We start from the raw sequence: 27,554 nt of genomic DNA on the forward strand, positions 1-27,554 counted from the left end.
CAACTAACATGTAGCAGAACCATAAAATTTCCAGTAAGGCCCCGTTAATAATAAGCACAATAGCACAGCCTGCAATCTCACTGCAATTACTGGGGTGGGGAATGGTCAATTTTAAAAATTCCATTCTATGGTCCATCAAACCATTTAAGAAATTCATACCAAACTATTTAAGAAACTCAGTATATGTATACATGCACCTATATTACTTTTAACGTAAAAGATAATTTCTAGAATAGAACATTTAGAAAACCAAAAAAAAAAAAAAAAAAAAAAAAAAAGAACTTCCAACTCTCACCACCCTAATATAACTAGTTGGATATGATCTGTTTCTTTATTTTCTTCTAATTTTTTTTCCAATCCAAGTGTTTTAAACTTGTCACACTCAGTCCATGTCATTCTGTAGCTTTTACTTACTATTCAATTATAAGTTCCCCATATTACTAGTTTTTTGCAATCATAACTTTTAATGTTTACTCAATATCAGTAGATGCAATATAATTTATATTCAAAAGCAACATCAAGGATGCTTTCCATTTTTCTAGATAATAATTATCATTACAATAAATATCATAGTCATATTTTCATTTCCCTGTATTCTGAAGAATTTCCTTAGGATGGATTCTCAAATGTCATTCAGTTTATATAAATATTTTATAGCTCTTAATGCTTATTGCCTAATTTTCAAATGGCATTTTAAATGATGAGAATATTTAAAATTAACATTTCTAAAGCACAGTCATTATAGTAATTGTGTCAAATCACTCTTTTCTTCTTCCAAATTAACCATATTTATCAGCCCCAAGTGTAGGCTGTAACATCACATTCCAAGTATTTATTTTCCATTGCTCTAAAGATATTACATCTTACCATCTGGAAGTGACTCCATATTTGTACTAAAATATAGATGAGAAACCCTAATAACCATGGGTGGGTTAATGATTTAAGTTTGAATCATCCAAAGAAGATTCTAATTTACTGATTGCTTATAAACTGAAAAGCTCAGACTGAGTGCTAAATATACCACTATATTTTTATTCTTTCTCAGAATTCCAATCTCAACAATATAGACTGTGGGGAAGAACACACAGCGGTTCTCGTTTAGAGGGCTCTACCCAAGCTTGCACTTGCCACACGGGTCTCAACTATGTACAATCAGCAGGGGGTGGAGGGCAGTGCAGGGCAGAGGGCGCAACCTGCTTCACTGGACTGTCACCAGTATATTGTTTCTAAATGACACTGGCATTTTAATAACATCAGTACTGTCATCTTCCAGGTAATACTGCAGCACTGTTTAGGATTCCAATCAAGGTATATACCATGATGAGGAATTAAATGAGAGAAAGAAACAAGAAATACACTCTGAAGAAATGTAATAGAAAGTTCAAGGTGCTCAAGATAATGCAAGAGTGGAATTCTCTGGTGTTCTGAAGAGAAAATGTCAGCTGATGATTCTGAGAACGCAGTTTTGACTTTCATCATCACTCTCCACTCTCAATCAACTCCTTCTGCTATTCTCAGCATCATCTATTCAGATGTGAAAGACAGAGCTCTAAGGATTGTATCCGACCCTTTATGCTCCCTACACATACATCCAGTCAGTACCAGGTCCTGCCAGTTTCATCTGCTTTGGTTACCACATTTCTCAGATCTGTCCCCTCTACACTACATAGCATGAGTTTTAGGGTCCCAGTAATACACATGTTTTTGAATTCTGTTCCACCAATCACTGAGTGACCCTGGAGAAGTTTAAATTCTGTAAGTGTTAGATTCCTCATTGATTTTTATATGAAGGTATTAATTATGTTGTAGGGACGACATGAAAATTAAGCAGAACAGTGTTTAAAATGTGCTTTGTGAGCACCCAAAACACAATAAACAAAAAACAGCACCATTATCATCACTGGCACCATCAATGCCCCAATACCCTCCCCAATGCCTGCCATACCACCTCCCTCCCTCCAACTTTGCCTTTCAAGTTTCTACTTGGTGCAGCCACCAAGTGTCCCAAGTACATATAATAACACGTCCTGCCCCTCTCCCCTATTTCTCCTTTTGCCCAGCTTATTCCTAGTTATGCTTTTAGGACTCATGTTCTGTTTTCTCCAAGGCCCTGCTCTCACCTAGCTAAATGAGGTGCCTCTCAGTGCTGCCACATACCTTCAGTTATCTGTATCACTAGACTTAATACGTTATGTGTGTCACAAAAACCTATTTATAGTTTTCTCTCCCCATGAGACTGTGATAGGGGAACGTGCCTGATTCATGCCTTCATCCACAACATCCTGCACAATCTTAACATGAGCTCTCAGTTTGTTGAATACTCAGGTAGTTCTAGATTATTTAGGAAAATAATGAGCTCTACTTTCTGTACCTTCTTGTATATGAAATGCCAGGAAAAACTCTTCCTCAAAGTAGAAAAGTTATCAGTGCCCTAGAAAGTGTTTACAATCTGTCAATACATACTTGCTCTCGAATCATGTTTTTGTAGTGAGTCACAATACTGTCATGCTGTTCTAATGTTTTCTTCACTTCTTCTTCTTTTTTATCCTCTTCACTGGACTTATAAATAGCCTTAGTTATCACACCTATAAAAGAAAGCTTATTAAAAAAATATTTTAAAAATTTAAAATGTTATTTTATTAAGACTTAATCAGTAAAAACATATGGCCTGAATGCATGACAGAGAAGACATAGTCTTTCCAATCTTACTGAATGCCAAAAGTCCTTCAATGAACTATAGACCAAGAGCTCGGAAGAAGCCCCTACTTTTAGGCTTACCATGTAATCTACATGTGTCCAGAATATACGTATACAAAATAATCATAGGCACTTTCTAATGAAAATCAATATAAACTTTGTCTTACCTTCAAGTTCTTTTACCAGCTTCGTAAACTCATGATCAAATATCATGTATTCTGGACTGGGGAAGTTTGGCTGCGGTTTCTGAGATGCTCTGGAATACAACTCATGTTTGCTAATAAATCCTAGTTTCTCTATGAAGTTTTCTTTGCCAATCCTCTTCTCTATTAGTTGTTTTAGCTTCTCTCTACAGAGACAAGGACATTGAGATGCTTTTAAAAAAAGTCATAACAAGGGGCGCCTGAGTGGCTCAGTCGGTATAGCATCTGACTCTTGATTTCAGCTCAGGTCATGATCTCACGGTTTATGAGACTGAGCCCCATGTGGCTCGGGATTCTCTCTCTGCCTCTCCCTTGCACACCTGTGCACACACACACACACTCTCTCTCTCAAAATAAATAAATAAATAAACATTTTTTAAAAAGTCATAACAAAACACAAAAGCTTGGTCTACATTATGTTTTGGCAGAAAAAAATGTATCATTATCACTTGATGCATGAGCAGTCATTTTCCCCTGACATCTTCCCCCCACTTACTTCATGTAGCTCTCAAGTGAGTTATCATTGAAGTAAATCGAAATGCCCAACAGAAGGGCACATAAGCCTTGTACCAACTGCTCTTCCTCGCCAAGATTTTCTGCAATTTGTCCCGTAAGCTGAAATTTTTGTTAAGGAAACTAATGGTTCATAATATCTAGCATATTTTATTTTACAGTTTGAATTTGACATACATTTCATGTAAGAATTTCTACAAAAATTCTATGTATAGTCTAGGCAAGCATAAAACAAACAATGGCACACAGACACACACACACACAGACACACAGCGTAAGCAAACATCATTACGACCATAACAGTTTGAAAAGCTGCAACACAGCTGAAGAGAATTCAAATATTTAGAACACAGAGCTACCTCTAATGCAGAGGAAGAAATAAGCATACTTACATGTATCTTACTAAAATATAAAGGATACAAATGGAACATTGGCTGAATTGTGAAGAAAATGCGTTACAGCAATGGGGCAGTTGCTTAACCAGGTACAAAGCAACATTAGTAACCCAACTCTTGTCTGTATTTTGCTTCCCTGCAATAGACAAGTTGGCAGAAATCTCATTTACTTCTTTTAAACTTAATGTTGCCCTAAGACCCCCTCCACTTGCATTAAAAGATCTTTAACATCTTGTAAAAGATGTATTAGGAATCTAGACATAAACTGAACAAGAGAATTCATTCTTTTGTCCTTTATGGGTCATATTTCCCAAAATGAACAGAAGGCAGAAATTAGAATTGATTCAGGTTCATAAACATATACCAGGTTATCCAAAATACTATCAGTGGAAAAACCTGGTCTGCTAAGGAAGATGCATGATGTGAATGTTTGAAAAAATTTATCAGTCTGAAACACTTTATAATAACATAAACTTGCCAGGCAAATTTATGATGTTCCAATTAGAATTTTAGAAACAAGTTTCTGATGAGAGGGAAATTTCTACCTTCTTCAAAAATATTAGGAAAAATAAAAAGAAATCATCTCCTGAATTATTTAGTCACATTCCATTAGAATAATAAACCATGTTGCAAACTCACTGACAACATGCCAAATAATGAGAATCACAAACATAACGAAGAAGAAAAAGATTTATTTAAATTAGCTAACTGCCCCAAACCACTAATTATTACTGCTGCCAACTATAGTTAGACAATATTGAAAACTAGCACATCCATCAAAATTACAGTTTCCTAAATTTTTATACAAGACATTTGTATCTCCTATGTGGGACAGTCTCTTAGCTTATAATGTTGCCACTGCCCATATTACATTATATAACCTATAATTTTGTTTAAGAAAACAAAACTTGTTCGTAACAAGTGGAAATTAGCACAGTAATGCATTACTTTGACATAGTCTCAGAAAATATCCAAAACACAATTATTCAAAGCTAGGCAAAGAATAGATTTAAAGTAACCATCATTATGTTTTGAAAAACCATTCAGACTATTCCAATTTCATGAACTTTGATGTCAATACCCTGGCCTTTTTATAATCTGTTTTCAAGTATATTTAATATTTAATTAAACAAATTCAAAATAGACTTCTTCAAAGTGATTTGCCACCAAAGAAGCATTAATTAGCATGAATCTGGCTTTTACATGATGCATTATTCTTACGCTTTCCTTGCTCTATGTCATTACCATGCCCATGATGTATCTTCATGTTATCCAAGTAAATTTAAAAGTTAAAAAATATATAGTTATTCTCAATCGACTATGTGTCACAGAGAACTTTAATTACTCAAGTAAATAAATGAAAATACTTCACTGACTGCCCCTAAGTATATATAAAAGATTTATTACTATTTGGAATACCATTTGCACGTACCAAATATACCTGCGTTGTATATATAAGGGCATCCTATCAAATCAGTGGCTCATATACGAGTAAGCAAAAATGGAACTAGATTCAAATGTGGCTCTTCTAAACGTATATACCTTTTGGGGTCTAACTGAAGCATAAGAACAGCAAAGTTAAATAAAACTAGTCAGAGTCAGATGGAAACATCCCACTTAAACTATGGCAACAAAAGAAGATAAAGTATTCAGGAATGAGCCTAACCAAAACTACAAAACCTAAAGGAGGAAAATTTAAAAACACTTCTAAAGAGCACAAAAGTAGATCTAAATCAATAGAAAGACACCATGTCTTTAGACAGAAAAACTCAAGATCATAAAGACACTAACACTATTTAAAATTTATTACATTAATGTAATCCAAACACAAATACCAAAAGGTTTTTCTCTCCACAGAACTAAAAAAATCTGGTTCTCAAGTTCATATGGAGAAATAAACAAGCAAGAATGACTAGAGACCCTGTAAATTAAAAAAAAAAAAAAATGAAAAAGAGCAACAAGGAGATACTAGGTCATAGACAGGAATCAAGGGATAGACAGAATGAAAAGTCCAGAGATGATCCATCTACAAATGGGAATTAGTTTATGAAAAAGATAGCATATAAGCATTAGTGGGATACAGGAGGACTTACAAAATGTTGGGACAACTAGGCAGCTATCTAAAAAAAGATCAAAGGATCTATAACTCATACTGTTCATCACGAAAAATGGAACAAAGATTTAAATGCAAAAAATGAAACCAGAAACTGTGAGATGAAAATATGGGTAAGTCTGTTAAAATCTTCAAGTGGGGAAGGCCTTTCTAAAAAGTATGATATAAAATGTAGAAGTGATAAAGGTCTCATTAAAAAAATCCAAAACAGGGGCACCTGGGTGGCTCAGTCAGTTAAGCGTCTGGCTTCGGCTCAGGTCATGATCTCACGGTTCATGGGTTCGAGCCCCGCATCGGGCTCTGTGCTGACAGCTCAGAGCCTGGAGCCTGCTTTGGATTCTGTGTCTCCCTCTCTCTCTGCCCCTCTCCCACTCATGCTCTGTCTCCCTCTGTCTCAAAAATAAACATTAAAAAAAAATTAAAAAAAAATCCAAAACAAAACAACAAGTCAAAAGACCAATAATATATCAGGAAAAATGTATTTGTAACTTATCACAGATAAGGGGTTGAATTCCTTAATAAAAAATGAGTTCCTATAAAATTAGAAATTATTTAACCCAATACAAAAATGGGCAGATGATATGAAATATAAGAAATGAGAATTCATGGGAAAACTTTAAGTGGTGTATAAATATACAGAAAGCTATTCAACCTTTTAGAATCAGAAATGCAAATTAAAACTCAACTAAGATAATATTTTCCACCTCTCAACCGACTGGCAAAAATACAAGTCTGTTAATACACTGTTGGTGAGGCTGTGGGGAATATAGCTCACTGCAATCTTATTTCGCACTTTGCTAGTGGTTCAAAATGGGATTAGGTAGGGAAAAAAAAAGGAACAGAACAGTGAATATGCATAAAAAACACCCAAAGACACCAGAAGAAATAAGAGGCAGGGACCCAGGACAGGGGTGAGGCCATGACTTCTTACTGTATACTTTTTATAACATTTGATTTCTAAATCATGTATATACGTATATATGTATTTTAAAGTGTGTGTACGTATGTGTGTGTACGTACACACACACACACACACACACACACACACACTTTTAAAGGACTAAATTTAATTCTAATAGTGGCAGTGTGGTGTCAGTGAAAACATTTGGTTGAGAATTAGAAGAATCAAATCTTCTATTGTCCTACCTTGTGGAAGTTCAACATGCTATGTGGACCCCAATTTCCTCATTTAGTGAACCAAGGCCTTTGGACTAAATAATCTCAAACACAGAAGTTACAAGGATAGGCTCTGAATACCAGGATTTGTATCTTGGTTCTAAAACTCAACATCCTGAAACTTTATCATTATCCTTCAATAGCAGTAATAATTAATACCCATTTCATAGCGTTGTGGAGTGGATTAAATGGGTTAATACACATTAAGAACTTAGAACAGGGGCGCCTGGGTGGCGCAGTCGGTTAAGCGTCCGACTTCAGCCAGGTCACGATCTCGCGGTCCGTGAGTTCGAGCCCTGCGTCGGGCTCTGGGCTGATGGCTCAGAGCCTGGAGCCTGTTTCCGATTCTGTGTCTCCCTCTCTCTCTGCCCCTCCCCCGTTCATGCTCTGTCTCTCTCTGTCCCAAAAATAAAATAAATGTTGAAAAAAAAAAAAAAAAGAACTTAGAACAGCACATGGTACACAATAAGTGTTTCATGAGTGCTATAAACTATGAACCATCCCTTCTAGTTATACAATTCTATGCTACCTACTACTGTATTAAAAGTAGAATAATGCCCCAAATTTAAAATAGATGGCACAGGGGCGCCTGGGTGGCTCAGTCAGTTGAGCGTCCGACTGTGGCTCAGGTCATGATCTCACGGTTCGTGGGTTCGAGCCCCGCGTTGGGCTCTGTGCTACCAGCTCGGAGCCTGGAGCCTGCTTAGGATTCCGTGTCTCCCTCTCTCTGCCCTCCCCTGCTCATATTCTCTCTCTCTCAAAAATAAAGATTTAAAAAAATTTTTTTAAAATAAAGTAGATGGCACAACAAAGTTTGAACTAGGAAAAGGAAAAAACAGTAAAATTGCTAGGATAAACTTTTTTTTAAACCTCAACGAAATACAGGTGGTCCTTGCTTTTTTGCTAGGTTAACAGAAACCTATGACTATTGGAAACATGCACAGTGAGGACTGTGTAATAATACTTTTTTGTGCAGACTGTATTATTATGATGTTCATCAAACCATGATTTATAATAAAGAAAATGGAAGATAAGTATACAAAAATAAGGAGATGGTTAACTAACCAATGGTATATTTATTTGGTGAAATATTATGCAACCATATAAAGTTATATTTATTTAGTGTTTAAGAACATGGAAGATATCTGTAAGGAAAGAGGCAGCATACTCAATGGAATCTAATGTATGATCACCCCTATGTAAGTAAATAGTATAGAAGAAAAAAGACTGAAATTTAACCAATAGTTACTTTTGGGTAGAAGTCCCACTTTCTACTTTTTTATTTTTCTAAACTTTCCAAAATGAAAAGAAACTAAACTATTAATGAGTGCAAAAATGCTATAGTGTTTGTCCAGTGTACAATCACAAAATGTTAGTTAAGATCAACCCAACAAAATCCTGATGAAGCTGCTCTATCATCCAAAAAATAAAATTAGAGATTAGACCTTAAAGGCTATCAAAACATTCTATGTCATTGCACTCTGATCTTCTGATGGATTCTTTAGAAGATAAACACCAAGAATAGCTAAAAAAAAAAAAAAAAAAAAAAGTCCACACACCACTTCATAGAATAGTTTCATAAAACTCTTCATTTTGTTTATATGTTTATGTGTGTTTGTGATTGTTTATAGGTTCAAGTCAAGAAAAAGTATGTATCTCTTTAGCACTCCAGAGTGTATGAACCACTGAGATGTGGAGAAACAAATGGATGCTGAAATTGTAATTTCAGAGCATTCTGAGGGTTTAGTTACTAGAAATCACAGATTTTACAGGCTGGAATGGAACCACAAACAAAATAAATGAAGCTGAATTACCTTTAAGATAGACTATTATGTTTTCCTTATTATTTTCTATCTAAATAATTCCTCTTGTTCCTACTTTGTGGATTTCAAGTGTAGTATTTTACACTGTGTATAGAAATATGACAAGCTAACATTTTAAATTTCTACTCTTCAAGTACTGAAATGAAGTTCTAGAGTGTTATGATTAGACTCACTTTCAAGCAGTGGCCTCCGGCAGTAGAGATTTAATAAGAAAGGGGCATGATGGAACTTTCTGAGATTACAAATATGTTTTATATCTTGTATTTGGGTGGTGATTACAGAAGTATATTAACCCATCAAAAATCATCAAATTGAACATTTAAAGTCTGTGAATTTTACTGTGTATAAAATTAGTGCGGTAATGCATTACTCTCAGGTGCCTCCAAAAACTCCTTTTTAAATGACTGACATGTATACTTTTAAAATATCTAGTATCAAAGATTCTGGAAGCTAAAACTGCTGAATATATCTGTGTTATTAACATGTATCATATCATACTCATACACAAAGATATAACTCCTAACAGCACCTCAGTTATTACTAGCAATACTGCACAATTGAACATATGAACGTAAATATTAAGGTACACTCCCTTTTTGCCAAAGACTGCACACAAAAAAAATCAAAACCAACACAAATCACACTCCCCACACACATCAAAAACTAACCCCCAATGGTAATTGTACCATATGGGTTATATCCAGAATAATCCACAATATTCAATTTAAAAATCTTTCAAATTACAAAATTATACTTACTATTGTACATTTTCAATAATCTAAGTAATAAAAAAGTCATCACATTCTTTCATATACTGACTAAAGACAAACTTCTTAACCCTAAATTTTACTAGCTTTGAAATAGTTTCGGGGGGATAGAGAAGCAAGCTTAGGTGAGGAGACACACAAAACCAACCAAAAAAACCCAAACCAAGCTATTCCAGAAAGTGCAAGCATACCCGGAGGAAGCACAGGTACAGCTTCAGACTTTCATTCCCACAGCTCTTAGTAACACCACTACATGGAGAAAATACCCCACGGAGAAAAATTGGAGAGCCACTTATGATAGAGATAAACTTGCTGACACACGAAAGTGTGAGTAGAATGTAACTTCAAACAAGCGGTTAAAAAAAACCATCAGCAAAACCCAAGACAAAGGAAAGCCTTGCTGTAAGAGGGAAATGCCTAAGCTTAAACAAGCGATACATACCCGTCTGTCGATCTTATCACCCTGTAAATTACACATTAAAAATTATTTATAAATATTACTGCTGTAGAAAAATTTAAATCCAGAAAAATCCCTCACAGATGGTCTCTCTACAAACCCACACCAATAATTTGGGACAGGATAGTTCTAATATTTTATTATGTAACATTATATAATTATCTAATATTTTATTGTAACAGGATAGTTCTAATATTTTATTATGTAATATTTATTATGTAACATATATATTATGTAACATATTTTATTATGTATTTTATTATGTAACATAATATTATGCATATTATTAATATGCATTTTGGAGGAGAAAGGATCATTTTACAGCACTGTGCTGTGAAGGGGAAGACACCACTATCTTGAGAATTTCTCATAATGCATTAATTGTGACTACAATGTTAGAGCGAAGTCTCTGGCGGTGGTGGTCCGTTAACTGCTGTTTGGCTGAAGAAAAGCTGTTTTCAACAAACAGCAACATGAGAATGAGAAGTATTAAATATACATGGATATGAATATTTAGGGGTAGTTTTTTCAAATCATTAAGAAATAAATGATAAAGATGAAACAAGCCTTCAATTTAAATAAACAGATTTTAAACAATAAAGAGAATGTCTGATCCCCTTTTCACTAATTTTTAACCATAATTTATAACTTCCTATGGATGATGGCATTGATGTCTCTTTAAAAGCTCACAATAAAACAATTCAATGAGTGTGTCAAAATTAAAAATTAAGAAGGACACACCACATTATCACAGGGAGGCAGAGAGGAAAATTCTAGGGGACAGCCAATTTTAGACTTAAGTATATTTTTACTCTAAGTGACTCTGAATGTTAATGACTATAGTTTTGCTAAACAGTGAACCTGAACTGTTCAACAGCAACAGAAGTCCATGTGGACAAATCATCCAACTGTAAGTGACCTTCATAAAGACCTTATCATCCACACTTCAGTGAAGCTTTGTTGTTCTCATTAGGTGTCTAGAGGAATGCAAACAGTTACATTTTTCTCTATATTAGTAGATAAATTATATGCCTTGGGGTTTTGAGGGTTGGAGAGCTCTCAAACATCAAGGAGTACAATGTTTAGTAAGCGATGGACTGGTATTGTTTTCTGAAAGGAAAATCAACTGGTCTGGGAAGAGAAAGAGGGAGGTACATAGCTATGAACCACTTTATTCTATTCTCTCTCATAAACAGACCCAAATTCGGCTACTGAGCAGAAAGAGAAAAGGGGGGCGCCTGGGTGGCGCAGTCGGTTAAGCGTCCGACTTCAGCCAGGTCACGATCTCGCGGTCCGTGAGTTCGAGCCCCGCATCAGGCTCTGGGCTGATGGCTCAGAGCCTGGAGCCTGTTTCCGATTCTGTGTCTCCCTCTCTCTCTCTGCCCCTCCCCCGTTCATGCTCTGTCTCTCTCTGTCCCAAAAATAAATAAAAACGTTGAAAAAAAAAAAAAAAAAGAAAGAGAAAAGGACATGCAAGAACACTGGATGATAGAAAAAGGAAACAGAAAGAGAAACAAAACACCTTTCTGTCCAGAAGATGTGTTTCATGAAGCAGATCTTACTATTTGGCAAAACCATTCTTGTAAGAGTATGTATTTCTTTCTCTCTACACACTGTTTCAGGTTACAATGAGTTAATGAGCAGGTAAGTCCATGCCTCTTTCCTTTCTCATCTGCATCTACGAAGGATACCCTTAAATCTTTGTATCACTGACACAAAAACGTATAGCTGAGATTTTTTCCCCCTTAGAGCAGTTCCACTCGCCAGCCACGTTACCTGTGAAAGGATGTTGGTGCACTGTTGCAATAAAGAAACTGGAGGGTTGCCGATACTTGTAGCAAGTTGAACCCTGAGCAACTGTTCTTTCTGGGTAGCATTTTCTTGCAAAGCATGGGCAAGGGCCACAGCAGCACACCAGTTTGAAAGTGAATCAGTAGAAAATAAACCTCCGCATAATAACTGACCAGCTGAGACTGAATTACCTGTTGCTACAAAGATGGCAGGCAGATGATGATAAAAAATTAATTGTTGTTTTACACACACACAAAAATAGTATGAAATACGATTTTAAAATCTGTTAATTAGGGGTATTAAGTTACATTTTTAAAAGTCTGCTTTTCAAGATAAAAATGAAAGATGACAAAATGACCCTGGAAGAAGAGTAGCAGAACAAAGAAATAATTACATTTCAGGCATCAAATCGATGAGATAATATTCCAGAAAATTACTGTCTTAGTTAAAAACTGCATTTCTAAAGCAAATCCAAGGAAATGCCATATTTTAAATATTCCACTACATCCAGGGTCTTTTATCATTTACAATATACCTTATCATTAAAAGCTTGAAAGACTACGTACTTCTCAGAACAGAAATTAGAACTAAATTATTTACCATCAATAGTGGAAGGTAGAAGCGTTGACACAATTTCTCCTTGTCCTTTTTGGTTTTTATATAAGAAACACTGGAAACAGTAGAGAACGGCACAGCGCAATACAAACGGCTGCCTTTCGTTAACCATGGACATGAGAAGTACCACGATTGCCGGTCTGTTGCATTCAGAAAGAAAAGAGCAAAAGAAAAATTGCAACCCAAGGACACAGATCAGTAACTAGTCGTTTCTGCTGACTGAAACACCATAAGCAGAACACCAGCGAGGTAAGTATTCCACCTCCATTGCACAGGACAGACAACTGCCGCTCGGACAAGCAAGCAATCGGGTCTGCGTAAGGCACGGAGGAAGTGTGAGGGTGATAGCTGAGCCCAAATACCGAAGCTCCAAGGACCACAGACTCTTTTAAAACACCAACATGTTTATCTTGTCAGATAATTTCTAGTTTCAAAACATATGGTTGAACTTCTTAAAAGATGTGTATATGAGATATACTAAAAACCCAAAGTAAATTCTGACTTCCTCAGAGAAATAGCAGTATTTCCCTTTTCCTACCTTGGTGGGTTTGAAGGTGCATTTACAGAAGCAAAGTAGTCTTGGTTTACTTGGTAGCCTCGAATAACTTCTGACACAGTATTAATGGTCTATTTAGGGGGAAAAATAAAAATTGAGAGAGAGTAAGTCAAGGAAGAAAACCTGTTTTCAAAACAAAATGTTATATCCTTCTGTGGTTTGCTTTTAAATGCTAAAATTCAGATACCGAAAAAAGGAGTGACAGCATTATAATCCTGTTAACACTTTTTCAAAATAACGCTTTAAAACATTAAGCATAGGGCTCTAATTACAAATAACACCTGACCATAAGGATTTAAAAGTCTCAAAAAATTAAAATCAATAGTATCCTCTAAAAGACAGAATCTATTTCTACAAAACAAGGGTGCTTCAAAATAAAATCAGCAAACACATTTAAAATATAACAAATCAAAACTTCAATTTAAGGATGAAATTGAAAATACCTCCAAGAAAATAGAATAAAAAGGCAAACTAGATACACAGAAAGTCTAACAAATCTATTAGTGGAGTTGCAGAAATAGAACATAAAAATAATTATCAAGAAATATAAAAAACATTCTCAGGACTGAAGGACACAGGTCTACAGCTCGAAAGGGTCCAGTGGGTGTCAACAATAATTGGGGAGGGTTAAAAAAAAAAAAAAAGTCTGTAGTACTGCACACTATCAGTATATTTCAGGAAACCAGAAAGGAAGAGAAGATCCCAAAAGTTTCTAGAGAAAAAAAGTTACATGAAAAGGATTAAGATTAAAAATGGCTTCAGATTTCTTAACGGCAGCTCTGAAATAATGTTCAGAAAGTTGAGTGTTATGATTTCTAACCCTGAATCTATACCTAGCCAAACATTAGAGTAACTCTGAAAATAAAGGAATGACATGTAAAAGATAAAAACAAGTTCTCTTGCCATTGACTTTTTTTAGGAAGTGAAGTAAACTAAGATAATGAGTCAAAAGGTGGGGAGTAAAGACATGGAATCCTGGTAACTAAGGGATTTAACTCCAGAGAGGAGTAAAGGGAGATCCTAGGAGGATGGTGAAAGTCCTGGGGCTAGAGATGTGCACAGAAGTAGACCAGCCCATATTGGAGCAGGAGGATGGAAGGGGCTTCTAGAAAAGAAGAAAAAATGTCTAGGAAAAAAATGTCTGGGATGGGAAATGACATGTTGATCATATTGATAGTATTAATATGCAGTTACACAGAAAAACAGTAAGATGAAAAGAGAATACTATTACAACTTAGGAAAGAGATATTTAAAAATGATATAGGGCTCTGTCTTGGCAGGGAACAGTATTTGTATAGTCATAAAATTATAAACCCTGATTATTGATTTAAATGCAAATTACTGGGGTGACAGGAGGAAGTGAGAGGGTTATGCAGAGGGGAAGCAAGACTTAAGGCAAGGGAGGAGTGAGACTGCAGATAGCTAGCTGCTTTTCTTATAAAACTTTTATTATTACCTATTCTTTTAATGTGCATGTGTTAATTTGAGAAAGATTTTATGAAAGTTTAAAGAAACTAAACCTTTCTTTTCTTCAAACTAACCTCTTTTTCTTAATAGGTAGGAAACAAAAAACGCAAACATCAGGGAAAAAGAATTTACTGTTCTAGGACTATGTAACACTACTTAAGTCTCAAGTCTTATTTGACTAAGTCATACTGTTCTCAACATTAAAAACTTAAATCATACTGTGCACTCCTGTTGAATACAATAAAATTAATGAAAGTCCTGTAAGCTTGAACAGTATTTATATATTATTAAACTTGAGGGATGAGTACACCTTTTGGAATTAATACTGTCATCATTATGCAAATTATATTTTAGTAGGATCAATAAGGAATTTAACATATAAAAATGGTTAACTATTACTGTTTTGCCTTCAGCTGACATCTAATTCTTCTTAGGATTCCTGATTTCAACTTCCACAAGAGTAGCCTCTGCCTCCATTTGGTTTACCTCGGTCAGGATATCAGCAGGCACTCCAGTGGCCATTAGGATAGTGCAAAGTTGCTGCAGTAAGCCACACTGGAACATAGCTTTCTGGCAGCTACTGGTAGCACCCGGAGGGTTGGTGGGAGATACCAGCACACGAACCAGCTGTGAAAGAAAGAGAAAGCAAAAGTGGTCTTTTAAAGATGTGAAAAGTCTTGAGGCAAATTTCTGTATGAACAAGAACGTCTATGTAAAGGATTCCCCTCACCTATTCAGCCAGATCTAGATGCTCTTTCCTTCACGCTCTCATGGCAACAGTTCTGTTATAGTACATAGCACATTACGCCAGTTTGTCTCCTTCAGGTGATTGTGAACTCCCAGAGTAGAAACTGCCTCAGTCATTTTTGTATTCCAAAGAAAAGGCCCAGTATTTATAACATAGTGTATAGTCAATAAATGAATAAGTAACAGGGTGGTATATTTCTTACCAAAGTAAAGATGAACTACCTAATTATGGAGAAGGTCTGAAAATAGAATGGCTTGGGGCGTAATAAAGTCCCCCTAAACTGGAGATACTTAAAGAGAGACCAAAACTAACCCCTGAAGACATGGTAGAAGATTTATGCGTTAGGTAAGGGGCTGGCCTCATTGATTGTTAATGCTAATTAAACCTTTATGGTTCTATGATTAGTCTGAACTTGAACATGAAGTCTGAGAAACATAAAAAATGTCATCCCAAACAAATGTTCAGCAGTTACGTCTTCAAAATAATTTCACATATAGCTTGTATTTTAAAACTAGACTTACAAATCTATGTGTGTACAAAACCTTGTATATTAAGATCAAATGGGATTTTATAATATTTTTATTAAGAGGGTTGATTAATACATTGATGTCACTAGAGAGAAGCTTTAGAATTACATAATGGCTCAAATCTTTAGACCTTTCTGGTTAGACCTCCATGGCTTTTTGTTTTGGTTTTTGTTTTATTCTCCTCTTATCCCTAATGTGAAAAAAAAAAAAAAATATATATATATATATATATATATTTAAAGCAATACCAAGCTATTTGTCACTTCTCCCATAAATATTTCTACATATGCCTCTAACTAAAAAGAATTTTAAAAAACATGATCATCATGCCATTACTGTAGCTAACAAAATCAACAATAATTCCTTAGTATCATCTAATAGCAGTTGGGTATCTTTATTGATGAGGTAAATAAAGAAAAAGTAATTATCAATCTTCTAGATGACAGAGAAGTAGGAAAAGGTGATTGAAGAAAGAGGGAATATTTATTATAAGGATAACAACATAAGGGAAGACTTAGTAACAACATTTAAATATGTAAAATACCATAAGGAATGGACTTGTATTTTCCCTGAGAGCAAAACAGGGGGAAGTTTGTAGAAGGCAGATTTTGACTCATTATATGAAGTTTTTAAGAGCTAGAATTACCCAACAATGAAAAGATTCTCTCATAAGGTAATGAGCTTTCTGGGAACTGCTGGCAGTATCTGTCCAAAAAATGATATATAAGGGTATATTCCTATAGGAATAGGAGGCAGAACTAGTCATAACACTATCATTCCAAGAAAAATTAAAGTGTTTTATGACTAAAAAACTTTTCAAAAAGATGCTTCCCCCAAATTTAATCTGTAAAATTTGAATAAATACCCTCAAACACATCGATTTCAATTTATAGAATTTTTAAAATCAATCATGATTTCAATGCAATGATGAATAATTCCAGTTCGGATGTTATCTATCCAAATAGGACTGTTTATCCTCATTTTTGATGCATTTTCATTTGGTGCATAACAAAGAACTGGAAATACAAGCAACCCTAAGTAAAGCTATAAGGAAACAGAACAGTAATAGGCTGAAAAGCAGAAGATAACCTGTGGCCTGCGAAGTCATGAATGCATCAACTACTCAATCTTTGAGATGGAGAATATATTGAAGTGAATTAAACTCAGCTTCTTTATTTTGAAGTTTACATTCTTTAAGATTTTATTTACTTTTTAAAAGTAAAAAAAACTTAACCAATTTACTACATATGTAAAAATAATGTATTTTTTTGTTTATATGCAGCACCCTAGTCTAATTTTTTTTTCTTTTGGTAAAGTAGTACTTTTTAAACAGCAGCTTTCTTCAAAAATGATTCTTTGCTTAGTACTCTAAACCATAAAACATAAGTGGACTCCTCTAGCAGTTTAAATTTTCCCTGCTTGGTAGGATATATATAAGCTTTTGCACATCACCAGATCCCTTTGCTCTGTCTAATCATGTTTTGAAAGGTATTTTTCTACAGGAATTTATTAAGAAAGTGGTGTTGGGCAAAATATCAAGCTTACTACTTGGAATGCTATTTCTAAGGTGCAAAAAACATGTTGAAAAACTAAGTCTTGAAATGTGTAATACTGACATGTGAAAGTAGAAAGGATGAAGTGGGGAGTATAAAATAGAAATATTCTACCCATGTTCTCCTGTAAAATATTTTCCTGACAGGTTTGAGGCATATTCTATATAAGGTAACTATAATTTATTATCTAAATTGGGACACTTTAGAAGTGAAAGAGGACACTATTCGTAATTACAAAACGATTACTAGCCTGGCAAAATGGGGCATCTGGTCACCTTAATTACCAATTAACCCTACACAGGCAACTCCCACGGCATGCAATGATATTCAGACTCTAATTACTAGAGAAACTATCCATCTAGTTTTGAGGAAAACAATTTCAGAGACGCAGGAACAATTCAGAGATATTCAAAGACCCACAAGAATCACCAGAGAGCCAGTAAACTGGGAAGCTAGTATATAAACTTAAGGGTTTGGAGAGGGAATAATAAAGAAATAAGTAAGTAAAATACTTCAAAGAACTTCATATTTTCTCTGATGCAGAAATCATTTGGGATCCTATTGTCTTCACTTTTACCATTCATCACCAGTAAGCTAAAATAAAATTGCAGGTGACTTGTCATTTTAACTTATATCAGACTTAAAACAGATTATTAATCTTTGGAGGCAGGGACATTATCATTCATTTCCTAGCAGTCACTGCCTAGCTCTCAGTAAATGTCTACTGAGTGAATTTATTTGCTGAACGCAGTATTCCGTACATTAAAATTTACATTAGAACCTTAACTGAAGAAAGTAGATTTAAAAAATTCAAATCAACTATCTAACCTATTATTCTCTGGGTGCAAAACCCATCAGGAAACTATACGTTTGGATTTGCTTTAAAATAATCCAGCAGGGCAGGGTGCCTGAGTGGCTCGAACAGTTAGGCATCTGACTCTTGGATTCGGCTCAAGTCAGGACTTCACAGTTCCTGAGTTCGAGCCCTGAGTCAGGCTCTGCAGCAGAGACTACTCGGGATTCTCTCTCTTCCCCCCGCCCCACCCTCCCCTGCTCACTCTGTCTCTCTCTCTCAAAATAAATAAACCTTAAAAATAAATAAAATAATAAAATAAAATAAAATAAAATACAAATAATCCAGCAGGGCAAGAGAAGGGAATAAAAGATGAAACAAAATTGCCACATGTTAATAATTATTGAAGTTGAGTCATGGGCATATGTACTGGGGGTTGGAGGGAGGGGTTAATGGCAGTGGATCTCTATCTCTGAGCATAACTGCAAATCTTCATATTAAAAGGTTTTCTTTTAGGCCCATCTGAAACCAACTCAATATCCTAGATTTATCAAATACAAGCAATTTAATTTTCTTTTCTTTGAAAGGAATGTTGTCAAAATTCTTGTCACATTTATGTCTAACTATAGTGTACCTGTAGCATTACGTGCAGATTAGTCACTTTCTGTGCAGACCAGCCAGAATTTTCATCGCCAACATCAAACCAAGGTTTCATACGTTGAATATATGAGCCTTCTTTAAAAAAATTTTGATTGGAATTGTTGTTTTTTAACAAGTTTTGGAGCAAAATCAGACAATCTTCCACTACTATGCCTGAGAAAAGAATGTAAAATGGAAGTGTTAAGGCTGATAAAACCTGAAGGAAAATTCACTCCCCAAACACTTAAATAAAAGACAAAACTTCAAACTCAGCATTTCTTCAGTACAGCAAGACAAAAAGCCTGTTCTGACTCCTGACGGTCATAGGCCACAATCTGCGTGCTCTTTCTTAGGTTTCCAGTGATCTCTTGACCTCTCTGTTCAACTACCCCTCACCTCAATAACTCAGATTTTTTCTTCAGATCCCAGATTAAACATCAAGACCTGATGACTAGGTTGGCATCACCAGCCACATGCTTTCACAAGAACCTGCTCCTTTTATTATTATGTAGTATCTGTCTTCTCTACTAGATTATAATTCATAAAGACAGGAATGTGAATGTCCTACTAGGATACAGTGACCTACTCTATATCCTCAGCAGAGACAGAAACATGATATCAGGTCTATACATATCAGCTCACTATTAAATATTTGTTGAAAGAATAAATCATATCTTATTTAGTCACTAAGAAGCACTGGACATTGTTGTCTTGAGTCTCTTCCTTGAAACTTCCTCTTCCCTTGGTTTCTAGTAATTACTCTCTCATGATTTTCCTTACAGATCTCTGGCCACTCCTCAGGCTTCCTATCTTTCCTGGTTCCTCTTCTCCATTTACTTCTATCTCTGCTTACAACATACTATTCTGTAGGGTAGTTCCATCCACACTACAGCATATACTATCATCATGGCTTAAAGCTCATCAACTGATCTCTATCATGTGTTAGTCTAACCAAAGATCTGTTTCCTCTGTTAAGAATATGACTAATGTTGGGGTGCCTGGGTGGCTCAGTCGGTTGAGCATCTGACTTCAGCTCAGGTCATGATCTTGCAGTTGACGAGTTCGAGCCCTGTGTTGGGCTCTGTGCTGATAGCTCAGAGCCTGGAGCCTACTTCCGATTCTGTGTCTCCCTCTCTCTCGGCCTCTCTCCCACTCATGCTCTGTCTCTGTCTCAAAAATAAAGATAAACATTTAAACAAACAAAAAAAAAGAATATGACTAATGTCAGATGTTCACAGCTAGTAAGTTCCTCTGTGAGGTACACTCACACATTTACTCCTAGTAGTTGAGGTCTGTGTTTATAAAAATCAGTTTTTTGAATTTTTTTAATGTTTTATTTTTGAGACAGAGAGAGACAGAGCATGAGCAGGGGAAGGGCAGAGAGAGAGGGAGACACAGAATCTGAAGCAGACTCCAGGCTCTGAGCTGTCAGCACAGAGCCCAATGTGGGGCTTGAACTCACAAACCGCGAGATCATGACCTGCGCTGAAGTCGGATGCTTAACTGACTGAGCCACCCAGGCGCCCCAGTTTATTTTTTAAATAGACTTTATTTTTGCGGCAGCTGGTTGGCTCAGTCAGAAAAGCACATGACTCTTGATCTCAGTTGGGGTTGTTTGAGTTTGAGCCCTACAATGAGTGTAGAGATTAAATAAATAAAACTTTAGGGATGCCTGGGTGGCTGAGTCGGCTGGGCGTCTGTCTGACTCTTAATTTTGACTTAGGTCATGATCTCACAGTTCATGGGTTTGAGGCCTGCATTGGGCTCTGTGCTGACAGCATGGAATCTGCTTGGGATTCTTTCTCTCTCAGAATAAATTTAAAAACTTAAAAAAACCCCACTTTATATCTTAGAGCAGCTTTAGGTTTACAGAAAAAATGAGCAACAAATAAAAGGAATCCCCATATACTCTCTCCCTCTGTTTCCCCTTTTATTAGTAGCTAGCATTAGTGTGGTGCATTTGTTAGACTGATGAATGAAAACTGATACATTATTAAAGCCCATGGTTTACATTAGGGTTTACTCTGTGTTGTGTGGGGTGTAGCATATTAGTTTTGACACACATATAACATCATTTATCTACCATTACAGGATAGGATAGCTTCACTGCTCTAAAATCCTCTGTTACACCTACTCATTTCTCTTTTCTCCCACCCCAGATGCCTGGCAATCATTCATCTTTTTGCTGTGTGTATATAGTTTTGTCTCTTCCAGATATTATACAGTCGGAATCACAGAGTATATAGTCTTTCAGGCTGGCTTATTTCACTGAGCAATACGCATTTAAGGTTCCTCCATGTCTTTTCATGGCTTGATGCTGTTTTATTGTTGAATAATATTGGATTGTCTGGATGTACCACAGTTTACCCATACACCTACTGAAGGACATTTTGATTGCTTTTAAGTTTTAACAATTATAAATAGAGCCACTATAAACATTCGAGGGCAAGATTTTGTATGGATATAATTTTTCCACTCATTTGGAGAAATACCAAGGAGTGTGATTGTTGGCTCATATGGTAAGAGTATATTTAGTCTGGTAACAAAGTGCCAAACTGCCTTCCAAAGTGTCATTTTGCATCCCACCAGCAACGAATGAAAGCATCTGTAGTTCCTGTTTTAGTTTGCATTTCCCTAATGACATATGATGTTGAGCATCTTTTCATATGCTATCTGCCATCTATATATCTTCTTTGGTGATGTTTTTGCCCATTGTTTATTTATTGTTGAATTTTAAGAGTCCTTTGAGTATTTGGGATACAACTTCCTTCTGAGATATAATATGCCAATATTTTCTGCCAGAGAAACTTTCCAGAGAAATTTTCAACATCAATGAAGCCCCACTTATCAATTTTCTCTTTCATGGATCATGCCTTTGGTATTGTATCTAAAAGTAAATTACTTACATAATTTACAAATCCACCATGCTATTTGCACTAGTTATTAACTATTATTCACGTAACTTTAATTACAGCATGTTGTTACAATTGTTCTATTTTATTATTAGTTGTTGTTGATCTCTTATTGTACCTGATTTACAAATTAAACATTATCATAGGTATGCATGCATAGCAGAAAACAGTATACATAAGATGTGGCACTATCTGTGGTTTCAGGCATCCACTGGGCGTCCAGGAATGTATTCCCTATGCATACGAGGGGACTATATAATAACACAGCTATTTTTATAAAAACTAAGTTTAAGTCTTTGGCAAAACATAATGAAAGCAAGTCATTAAGAACAGCTGTTGTTATATATGGGCAATACAAGTCTAAAAAGCAAGAAAAGTAACTGTAAAAACCCAGAAAGATCTTGCATTCCACTGTAAAGAAATAAAAAAGCAAATCCTACATGATGTATTATAGATATGATATATGAAACATGCAGAAAGATGGAAAAACTCCAATGAGTGGACCCATATTCAAAGAAAAGGTTTTGGCCCTAACTCAAAAGATCAGTATAGCAATGCATGTTAGAAAAAAATGTATTACGTTGAACTTGAAATAAAATGTTTAATGTGCATATTTTAAGTCCTTTTAAAAACCTCTGATTTAACCAATCCTGATCTCTCCAAATTAGAGGCTTCCTCACCTCATACTGCTGAACCATGTGGATCCTCACCTCCTGGAGAGGAACCACTATATCTCTTACGAAGGACCATAAATCTCCATTAAATAAGATCTGCCACCAGAAGCATCTGAATGCTCTGGAGGAAACAGAATGTCAAAGCCCTCACTATAACTGGCAGCCTTCCCTCCACTGTGTGAAGGCCACCATCAGTTACAAGGAGCCACTGGAACTTATCTTAGCAATCCTAAAGACAAGCTAATTCTATGTTGCCTTAAAATCCCTGTTTTCCTTGGTCATCTCTGAAAATAGGCACCTTGCTAATCACCTATGCTCTTTTATGTTCTCATTTTAAAATGCTTTCTTTTCCTCTACTTAATCTCCTTTCAAACTCTTTTTTTTTTATTTTTTTTTTAACGTTTATTTTATTTTTGAGACAGAGAGAGACAGAGCATGAACGGGGGAGGGGCAGAGAGAGAGGGAGACACAGAATCGGAAGCAGGCTCCAGGCTCTGAGCCATCAGCCCAGAGCCCGACGCGGGGCTCGAACTCAAGGACCATGAGATCGTGACCTGGCTGAAGTCGGACGCTTAACCGACTGAGCCACCCAGGCGCCCCTCAAACTCTTTTATATGTTACCTCCAACTCCCAAATATTAGTTAACAAAACCCCCAATCACTTCGTGAAATGCTTTTTTCTTTAAAGAAGCTACCTTACCTTGTAACATTCTGAAGTGAAAGCAGATCATGCTCTCAATCCCATGTACCTCAGAGTCAGGATATGGATTCTGTGATCCTACTGGCCCAGTGTACTTTCCAGAGACCAAAGTTCCTCTACCCTCTCACAAAATCTCCCATTCCTTTGAGGATCAGGCCACCTGCCTATACCATCCATCTCTTACCATTCCTAATTGCATTTAAGTAAAAAAAACGTGGTCGCTACTCTTTGTTCACTGAAAACATCGCCAGCATCTTGCTCCAAATCTTCTTTCTCTACTTACTGCTGTCACTCTTGATTCCAAAGACAATCCATCTAATACCTGGACTTCTAAGTTCCTTGTCCTCATGTTCAGAGAGAATTCTCATTCCATTACTAAAACCTCCCATCTTTCCAGCTCAATATTCTCAACATATCTGTTCTATGACTTCCCTGAGACTTTCAACCCATCAGTAAGTTTTTGAAACTCCCATTTTAGAAACCCCATCTTTACCTCCTTCCCTATCTAGCTAAGATTATACAGATCTTCCTTTCTTACACTCTATAGGTAATATATTAAGTTCTCTTGCCTTACTATGTTTTCATGGTACCTTCCTGGAAAAGACACAACCCTGTGAAAAACTAACTGCTTGGCTTTTTCTCTATCTTGCAACTCGACAGCTGAGTACTGGAAGGGAGTGGGGGGATGCAAACACATAATCAAGCAGTCTGCAGTGCTATAAAATCCCAGTGAAAATCCTTAATGGGACCTTTATCCCTGACTGGAAGGAAATCTTCCTAATTTCAACAGTCAACTAGCTCTCCTATTTTCCAAAAGACTTTTTAACCTTCTCCATAATTCTCAACTGTGTCCTCCTCTTTCACTCTTAGCATATGACTCTGTCTTCAACTCAACACCCTACCCCCCTCCCCATCTTTACTTCTTCAAGTCTGAAAAAGGAGCTATATCTCCACCTGTGCCTTCCCCATTATGATGGAAGATGTGCTTCTCCTATCTTAAAAGCCAATTCCTGCCCTTGCTCTGGATTCCATTCCTTCTTCTTCTTCTTCTTCTTTTTTGGTATTGTGTACCACTGATCATCCTCTCTCTCTCTCCTGTATCGTCCCTCTTTTCTACTTGCTTATGTTGGTTGTAGCCTCTCTTTTTCAAGAAAACACCCTCATAGATTAAAGAAGAATAATATGATAATCTCCATAGATATAAAAAAATTCACTACAGTTTAAGATTCATTCATGATAAAAAAAAACTCTTAGCAAAAATCAAACTTAATGGTGAGACATCAGCATTCTCATTAAAGTCAGCAACATTCAACTGTACTAAAGATTCTAACTAGTGCAAGACAAAAAAGAAAGGTAGTGCAAGAACTGAAAAGGAAGAAAAACAATTACTGTTATTAATAGAAAATAGGATCATCTGCACAGAAAGCCCAATTACAACTACTGGCTTAATAAGGTGGTTAGACACAAGATCAACAAAGAAAAATCAAGTAGTGATCAGTTTGAGAATGTAGTAGAAAAACATCCCATGCATATGGTTAAGAAAAACTGTAAGTAAGATGCCTAGAAATGAATCTAAAAAAACAAAAAAAGAAAAGGTGTAACATCCTTTTGCTCAAAATTATAAAACATGACTCAAAGACATAAAAGAAGATCTTTACAAATTAAGAGATAGACCTGGGTTCATGAATGGGAAAAGTCAATTCAGTAGAGATGAAAATTCTCCTTAATCTCTAAGTCCAATATACTTCCAATCAAAATTCTGACAGAGGGCACCTGAATGGCTCAGTTGGTAGAGCATGTGACTCTTGATCTTGGGGTTGTGAGTTCAACCCCCACACTGGGTATAGAGATTACTTTAGGGGAAAAAATTTCCAACAGGGATTTTCATAGATCTTGACTAGCAAACAAGTTTCATTCAAATAAAAGAACAAAAGGAAAAGGTGTGCTAATTCTGAGAATTCAGAATTCATTCAGATGACCAAAATACATTTCTCAGATATATCTGGTCTTCAGCCACAGCTCCTGAAACCTCCTCAGGGTCATAAAGGTGAAATGGGTATCTTGCTATTAATGAAGGTGATTTGAGGATGTCACCCAAGGGTAGGGACTAGTTGCCAGGAAGAACAACCATGTGACTAGAGGGTTGGAATTTTCAGTACACTACCCCCCTCTGGCAACTCCCCCACCTCCAGGGAGGGGAGAGAGGCTGGAGGTTGAATCAGCTAATGGCCAATGACTTAGTCAATTATGAATTTGTAATGAAGACTCCATAAAAATCCGAGAGCACAGTTTTTTCGCTTCTTTTCAGAGAGCCTCCACACTTGGGAAAACAAATTGCTTCTATGCATCACTGAGCTGGGCTCCAAGCTTTGTGAGAACAGAAGCTCCTTTCTTTGGGACCTCCTCCTATATATTTCTTCATATGGTTGTTGATTCATATCCTTTAACAAACCAGTAAACATAAAAAAAAATAAGATAAAATAAACCAGTAAACATAAGTGTTTCCCTGCATTCTGTGAGGTGGGTCGGAAGCACAGGAAAACAGCCTAAGGCTTATGATTGGCATCTGAAGGGGGTTGTAGAGGGCAGCCTTGTAGGACTAAAGCCTAAACCTATGGAATCCGATGCTATCTCTGGGTAGAATCTGATACTATCTCTGGGTAGACAGTGTCAGAATTGAGTTGAATTCTCAAATACTCTGGTGGTATCTAACATTGGAATTGGATCTGGGAAGCTTAGGAGAGCCAAAATAAAAAGTTTTTCCTATATTCTAATAGATAAGAGATTATTATGAGGTTTAGTAATTAAGAAAGTGTGGTTTTAGTATAGAGTGAGACAAAAGGACAAATGGAACAGAACAGAGAACTCAGAAGCAGACCTTCACACATATAGGTATTTGATTACAAATCTCATACCATCTTTCAAATGCAAAATCCATATTAATTAAATGCAAAACATAAAATTGCAAAGCCTTTAGTAGAAGAAAATGTTGAAAACGCTCTTTACAACCTTGAGGTAGAGAGAAAAATTTTAAACAAGACACAAAAGCATAAACTATTTTTAAAAGCCAATATGGAGCACCTGGGCGGTTCAGTTGGTAAAGTGTCCAACTCTTGATTTTGGCTCAGGTCATAATCTCACGGTTTGTGAGACTAAGCCCCATGTCGGGCTGTGCACTGGGTGTGGAACCTGCTTGGGATTCTCTCTTTCCATCTCTCTCTGCCCCTCTCCCTCTCTCTCAAAAATAAATAAATATATATATTTACTTATATATAAATTTATTTATTTATAAATAAATATTTATATATTTATATTGTTATTTATTTATTTATTTATTTATTTATTTATTTATTATAACAGGGCACTCTAGTTTAATTGTGTCACTTACATTTTGGACAACTAAAAGGGATCAAATGTAGGCAAGTTATAGATTACGTAAAAAAGAGGAGAAAGTAATCCTAGATCCAGAAAGTAAATCAGATGAATCTTGGTGGCTTCTCATAAATGTTATTCAAATAGGTTTTATTAAATTCTGATCAGATAATAAGAAGACACAGATCACTTGCTTTGGGGTCAGACCTATGTGGAATCAAATTCTGACTCCATATGTGAGAGACTTCATTTCCTCAACTACAAATCAGAGATGATAATAATACATCACAAAGTGGTATAAGATTAAATAAGCTAGGGGTGCCTGGTTGGCTCAGCTGGTTGAGCATCCAACTTTGGCTCAGGTCATGAACTCACAGTTTGTGGGTTTGAGCCCCATGTCGGGCTCTGTGCTGACAGCTCAGAGCCTGGAGTCTGCTTTGGATTCTGTGTGTCTCTCTCTTTCTCTGCTCCTCCCCTACTTGTGTGTTCTCTCTCTCTCTCTCTCTCTCTCTCTCTCTCTCTCTCTCTCTCTCAGAAATAAACATTAAAGAAAAAGATTAAATAAGCTAACATATGTAAAGTACCTGGCTCATGGTTACCAAAATAACATTTTTTAAAAAAGCCAATACATGTGAGTAAAAATTTAAACTTTAATAGAAATAGTATAAATAGACTAGAAGAAGATAACTGAAACATGTATAATTAACAAAGGACTAGTATCCAGAACACATAAAGAACTCTCAGTAATCAACTGGAAAAGGAAAAATGATCTTATACTAACACGGGTAAGCAGGTAATTGAGACGGGTAAAAGACAAATCAACAAAAATGGATGGTGAATACACCATGAAAATATGCTTAATCTCATTAGTTTACAAAATGAAAAGTGAAAATCTGAGTGAGATACCATCTCACACCTATCAAACTGGCAAGCAAGGATTGACAAGAATGTGAATCTATACATAAGTAGACACAAAAGACCATTCGTGACAACAGTTTATATTAGCAAAGATAGATACAATCTGTCAATTCAATTAAAAAAATAGATCACAGAATATTTACACT

General features: G+C 36.0%; 1 protein-coding gene across 2 annotated transcripts in view; it reads right to left on the reverse strand.

The window, feature by feature from the left end:
- Positions 1-27,554, reverse strand: part of USO1 (USO1 vesicle transport factor) — a 95,154-nt gene that overhangs the window by 10,680 nt on the left and 56,920 nt on the right. The window contains exons 9-18 of one of the 2 annotated variants that reach the window (XM_023253040.2): positions 18,829-19,007; positions 15,060-15,200; positions 13,089-13,177; positions 12,536-12,690; positions 11,921-12,132; positions 10,130-10,150; positions 3,834-3,944; positions 3,397-3,515; positions 2,865-3,046; positions 2,464-2,585 (exon numbers count right to left, since the gene is read on the reverse strand). In XM_023253040.2, coding sequence (XP_023108808.1) covers positions 2,464-2,585; positions 2,865-3,046; positions 3,397-3,515; positions 3,834-3,944; positions 10,130-10,150; positions 11,921-12,132; positions 12,536-12,690; positions 13,089-13,177; positions 15,060-15,200; positions 18,829-19,007 — 1,331 coding nt within the window. The remainder of the gene's footprint in view (positions 1-2,463; positions 2,586-2,864; positions 3,047-3,396; positions 3,516-3,833; positions 3,945-10,129; positions 10,151-11,920; positions 12,133-12,535; positions 12,691-13,088; positions 13,178-15,059; positions 15,201-18,828; positions 19,008-27,554) is intronic. The other variant, XM_023253041.2, reaches the window with a different exon arrangement.

This window comes from Felis catus, chromosome B1 (assembly GCF_018350175.1).
Source record: "Felis catus isolate Fca126 chromosome B1, F.catus_Fca126_mat1.0, whole genome shotgun sequence".
In the NCBI taxonomy this organism is placed as follows: domain Eukaryota; kingdom Metazoa; phylum Chordata; class Mammalia; order Carnivora; family Felidae; genus Felis; species Felis catus.